This window comes from Mycteria americana, chromosome 9 (assembly GCF_035582795.1).
Source record: "Mycteria americana isolate JAX WOST 10 ecotype Jacksonville Zoo and Gardens chromosome 9, USCA_MyAme_1.0, whole genome shotgun sequence".
NCBI lineage: Eukaryota > Metazoa > Chordata > Aves > Ciconiiformes > Ciconiidae > Mycteria > Mycteria americana.
In genome coordinates, this window is record NC_134373.1 from 1,504,309 (window position 1) to 1,510,308 (window position 6,000).

Sequence of the window (6,000 nt, forward strand, 5' to 3'; positions counted from 1 at the left end):
GTCAGGTTATGGCAAAGATGCCAAATACCGATTCACTCCAAAGCACACCAAAAACACGTCGGGGTTTGGCTCTACGTCATGGTTTTTCGTGCAGTCTGAAATGTTGCTCGTAATTTCTTTTAGGTAGGGACAATCTGAGCATCTACATATAAAACGCACCTCATTGGAGCAATGCTAATAATAATTCAACCGACAGTGATTTTTAGATGTGGTTAAAAAAAGCAGGTTTTCCTGCTAAAGTACTGTGTGATAGAGAGAAATGGTTGTGTATTAGATAACAGTTTTTAAAACATCATTGGCTAATGGCAGCACATATTTTGGGAAACAACAGAATAAATGCATTGTTCCATCCCAGCACTTTACTATTCAGCCAATCTAAACTGCTGAAGAAGTATGTGTTCGGGACATTTTACATCTGTTTTTGACAAGAAGCCTGGGTTTTTGCATGTGGGTTTTTTTAATCTATTTGCTGCAGCTTTTTTAGCCAGATTAGCATGGGAAAAGGCACTCCGTTTTATAAACGGAGGGTTTATCCTTTTATAAAGCGACTCGACTTTGGCTTTTTGCAGTTGAAATTACGGCACAGCATGCAAAAAATAGTAATGCCAGCAATAGCCATAAAACCCACCACAGCAGCGTTACCCATTTAAACAAAACTAAACAACAGACAGCTTGTGCAATGGGTAGAGTAACCAATTTTTGAACAGTCTAACACTTTGGGGGCTCCCTAGAAGAGCGTGTGGAAACCCTAATTGCAGCACCAAAATGCAAACCATTTCAGGACGCGAGTAAAACTTTTACTTGAAGTGGTTTCTAAAATGGTTTTAAGTCTGCATTTTACACCACTAGTAAGCCCTGGCTGAACGCTTTTTGGCTTTTTTCAAACAAAGTACCGTAGTTGCATCAAGGGCTTTTTTAAACGAACCATTTATTGCTGCTAAAACAAAGATGGATTTGCCTCTAAAAAAGCCTGGCCAATGGGCTGGGATAAACTTTCTTTTTGTCTTTAAGGAGCTGCTTCTCCACATGATGAAATTATTTCATTTTACATCACGTGCGACGTTACAAGAGGGGGACAAATTTCCCTTTCGAACGTTTGCTGGGCGAAATGGGTTTGCGGGCTCTGCTTTATGTACTGAGCCCCAGAGAGCAACCGGCTGTATGCAAACTCCGGCTGACACAACACAGAGCTGCTCTGCTTAATTAGCCTGAGATGAGGGTGTTATTAAGGGCCTTTTTTTCCCTCCTTTCTTACTGTTTATTCCTCCCTCCCCGAATATTACAAAGGCAACTTAAGAGGAAGTGGTTTTCTGCTAATGGAAAACGAAGAGGAAGGGTTTAGTGATGAGAGTAAATAAGAAACTACATCTAACACCAGCCTTTGCTTTACCGGCACTTTGGGGAAGGGAAACCGAAAAAATACAAAAATCTGGCAAAGTTTCTTCTATCTTTGTTTGCTTTTTATTGTGTAAGGGTGAAGGGGCACAGCCCGGGGTTGCAGCCGACATCTGCTGCTCGTTTCTTTTAAGAGAAACGCAACCTGGGGCGAACTCGTCGCCGAACCCCACTTGGGTCCTGCGGACCCCCTGGTCCCCCCGAGCTGGGAGAGGATGTGGCCGCCCCGGGACTGCTGGCTCGGCACCGGGTTTTTTGGGCGCAGGCGCCCGTGGAGTGGGGCGGCAGCTGTTTCGGATCCCCTTGTCAGCCTGTTGTACCGATTGCCTTTTCTTCTCTTAAAACCCTTCCCCGAAGCAGCGCTTTCTGGCAAATCTCAGGCAGCGATGGTTTCCCCCCCGTCCCTCATCAGCCAGCTCTCAACGCTGGTCCCCTCTCGGCTCCCCCATCCCTGCAGAGCAGAAACACGCTGATTTCTTTTAAAAAATGGGGCATATCTCATTTTTGCCTGCCTGGAAGTTTCTTTTTTTTTGAATTTTCGCAGGCGCGGGGGAGCGGGAGGGGGCCAGACACGTCTATGCTGCCCATCTCACCTTTGGGTCAGTGGCCCCAAACCCCTCACCCAGCAGCATCCCTGCACCCCACCAAGCTGTGCCACCTCTCCCTGGGCGGGACCGAGCCCAGCGGCAAAGCCGGGAGCCGTGGGTGCCCCATCCTGCAGCCAGACAGACGCAGAGCATCATCCGGGAGAAGAGAAATCGGTACCTACCCCTTCGGCAGCTGGGCTCGCCTGGCCCGGGCGGTGGCTAGTGGGAGGCCGACATGGACCACGCTCCCTCCATCCTCCATACGGAGAAGGCATAACTCAGCCTCTCGTGAGCCACGTAACTGCAGCTCGTCATCTTACTGTCCATCTCGTCGCTCTGTAGCACCTGGTAGAGGAAGTCTATATACCGTGCCGCCAGCTTGAGGGTCTGGATTTTACTGAGTTTGTCAGAGGGCAAAGTGGGGATGATTTTCCTCAAGGCGGCAAAAGCTTCATTGAGCGACTGAGTCCTCTGCCTCTCTCTGACATTGGCCAGGATCCTCTGGCTCTGCAGTTCTTCATAAGATTGGGAGCTGGGACTGGACTTTTTCCCCCTCTTCCCTGGGTTGGGGCTGCCATCTTCGCTGGACTTCTTACTGTATCTTCTCTTCCTGCCAAATCTCTTTGGCTGCCTTTCCAGCTCCTCTTCACTGGTCCCCAAGCTATCCACAGGGGAAACAGGAGAACTGGAGCTTTCTTCCATGCTTTCTGCAAGAAGGGGAGGGGAAGAGACTTTCCCCCCCTCCTTATGTTATGTGAGTGTGCGTGTGTCTTAAATGTGCTTTAAATTCCTGAGACAGATCCTTTGGAAAAACAGGAGGGCTTTTTTTTTTTTTTTTTTTTTTTTGCTGACCAAACGTTTTCCAGGTTGCTTGAAGGGCTCTTATTTCAAGGACCGGGGTTGTGCAAAAAATTGAGGTCTTGGAGAGAGGAAGTTATTCTAACTTTTTGGAAACTTTAGCTGAGCTCAGTTGCTAAATAGTTGTCAGAAGTGAGGGAGGTGCGGGGCTCCCTTCTGATTGGCCAGCCAGGTCAGTGGGAGGAAAGCTTTTCCCCTGCTAAACTTTCACAGTTTTATGTTACACTTAACTAAAATCTTGGGAATGCATCTCGAATAAAAGATAGCTGGCGACCACCCCCTGCCACCACCGCCCCCACCACCATAGATGCTGAATTTGCAGCACCCCTCCAGAGTAACCCCCCTGCCGGGGATTTTTGGGGTGCTGGTCTGCTTGCTGAGTGCTTGCGGGCTGCCTCCCAGCCCCTGCTGCCGAGGGTCCCGCTCCCAGCTCCGTGGCCAGGCTGCAGTGGTACCTTGCCCGAAGTGGGGTGCGGGGCATGTGAGCTCTCGCATGCCCAAGAAGGTGCCCTATTTTGCACCCCCTGGTACTTGGGGGTCTTGCAAACCCCCTGCCGCCCCTTTGCAAGCTGCCCCTCGCAGCACCCTGCTCCCCAAAACCCCTGTCCTGCACCGCTGCCAGTCCCGCGGGGTGACTTCAGGGTGGCAGAAGTCCCCTGGGGCACGCTGAGCACGGCAAGGGCGGAGGTTTGGGGGTGGCTGGGGAAGCCCCTTCAAGCCCCCTGCTTGTGGGGAGCATGGAAAGACCCTCCTGGACTAAGCCAGTGGAGCCCAAAACAGGGGTCATCTGGAAAGCAGCTAAGAGTTTACAGAAAACCCCACGGAGGGTACCCCGGGGAGGCGACGCTGGCCCCACAGCCCATCTGCCTGCCATTTTTCTCCCTGCTTTCCCCCCCCCGCCCCCATTAAATACTAACTAGTACTTTTTGGGGAAGCAAGAGCCGAGGTAGGTAGGAGGACGTCTTTTCCTCTAGAATATCCTGCTGTTGAAATAGTGGTATCCCAGTGCATAAAAATTGTGGTAGCAGCTCCAGGGTTTCTGAAGTATCAGACAGAAGATGACGGATCTATTTTTCCTCTCCATCACACCAGGGAAAATGTGGGAAAACCCTGCTTGCTTCCGTGGAGCTAAGGCAGAGCAAAATCAGATTTGGACCTCTGATTTCAGTTACAGCCCAAAATTGCAGGAACAGACACATTCCTGAGCAGCAAAGATCATGTTTTCAATACGGAGCAGGAAAATAAAATAAAACAATAATAATAAAAATAAATAAGACAGAAGATACTCATAAAATGTAGATGTTGTATCAGAAGAATTAGTTTGGAGTGGATTTCTTTGCAAAGTTTTCCAGTAGGTATCAACACTCATTAATGGAAAAAATAATGTCTGGTTTGATTGGAAAGTGTTCTTTGGTAGGAGAAGGAATTTTGGCTTGCCTGGGGCTGACTCCACTACTGGTAGGTAATGTTTATAGTGGAAAGACTTCCCCAGGCAGCCCCTGGGGAGAGCCTGTGTTTGCTTTCAAAAGGAAAGGTTTTCAGGTGCAGCACAGAAGTCGGAAAGCGAGGCAGTTCTGCAAATAGATTTTTAATCCAATTTAAGACCCCGGCGAGTCGAATAGGACGGGTGCCTCTGCCGCTCGCACCCCAAAGCCGGGTTTCCAGAAGGGCTGAGGGCTGGCGGCTGGGGTTGCGGGTTGGCAGCTGCTCCGCATCCGCGACCTGGAGGTCCACGCGTACAGGGGGCTGGGACGGTGTCTGCCAGCCCCGCAGACCCAAAGGCAGATGCCACCCTCAGCTGAGTTACGGCAAGCGACATTTATACTGGGGAAGCCTGAGTAACGGCCCCTTGCCTGTCCCGTAAGCGAAATAAACTGCTGTCGGTAGTGGTGCCGTTGTGAAACTGCACCTCAGAGGGCAAAACACCCCTCATTGAGGGCTATTTGGTTTGTATTTCCAAGTATGAAGAGAAACCGCCACTGAAGACCGGAGAGGCACCTCTGCTCTCCAGCCGCAAAGAGCACGGTTTTCCCAGCGAGCAGGTTCCCTGCTCACAGCACCGGCTCCTCCGTGTGCTCACGCCACGTTTACGGCGGTAAGCTGCCGTGGATTTGCAGGGACGCGTGGAGCACGGGAGGGCAGTCGGGCTGCGGGGCTGAGCACCCGGTGTGCTATAGGTGCCTGCAAAAGGCTGCTCGGGGGGGGAGCAGGGCTGCGTTTTGGTCTGTGTGTGAGAGCACCAGGAGCAAGGGGAGCAGACCCGAGCTTGCCAGAGCCAGCGGAGCTCCTCATTGCTGCCTCTCCTCTCCCCCTGCCCTGCAGACGTGTTAATACTTATTCTGCATCTTCCTTTTGCCCTGCCGTGACCACCAAAGGCAGGACTCGATTTCCTGGGGAGTGAGGTGTTTCCATGGGGTGGGACTTGGTCATTCCAAGGGTTGGGGGCAGAGGGGCTTGGCGGGTGGACTGTGCGGGTTTATCTCAAAATGCCCAATTCTCAGCCGGCACAGGCTTTTTGCCTTTGTGATAACCACTGGGCCTATCCCGTACAAGCGCAGCAGGAGATGCGCATCTCCCGGGCATCACGCTGGAGCCGTGTTGGCAAAAGGGTGCGGCTGCGTGGCGTAGCCCTGGTCCAGCCGAGCGGCCGCTGCCCTTCATGCTCTCGGCCTCTCTGGGCTGCACGGTGCAGAGCAGGAGCGGGCTCCCACGGCAGAGCAACCCCTTGTTCTCCGCATGCCGTGGCTATATTAAATAAATAAATGAACAGCCCCAGCCTCCTGCCAGGCTTCTGCGAACAAGCCCGAAGGAGTGTTTGCACGACAAAGCGAGGCAGGATTTCTCCCTAAGGGGGGCTGTTGCTGTGCGTAACCTCTAAATGCGCAAAGCTTTTTACTATCAGGCAGGCTTCATTAGGGGAAATTTATGGTGAAACTCGGCTGTGTCATAATTATGAAGTCTACAAGCCCGGCTCCAACGAGCATCGCTCCAGAGCTGCTGTGTATGTGTGTACTCTACGGCTGCCGAGTCTCCTAGCAGTACTTAGTGCCAGAGCTAAGTACAGTGTTGACAATACTGCAAATATCTTTCCTTGGAGCAGACCAAAGGCACGGTTTATGTGTGCGCAGACCCGGGTGAAATGTGATCTGGCTCTCCTGAA

The 6,000-nt window shown here is 51.5% G+C and overlaps 1 protein-coding gene across 1 annotated transcript in view; it reads right to left on the reverse strand.

Annotated features, from left to right (window-relative positions):
• TWIST2 (twist family bHLH transcription factor 2) overlaps nt 1-2,916 on the reverse strand; it is a 38,030-nt gene extending 35,114 nt beyond the window's left edge. Inside the window, exon 1 of the mRNA XM_075512008.1 lies at nt 2,165-2,916. Coding sequence (XP_075368123.1) covers nt 2,202-2,684 — 483 coding nt within the window. The 5' untranslated portion in view covers nt 2,685-2,916 and the 3' untranslated portion in view covers nt 2,165-2,201. The remainder of the gene's footprint in view (nt 1-2,164) is intronic.
• Between the last annotated feature and the right edge of the window lie 3,084 nt (nt 2,917-6,000).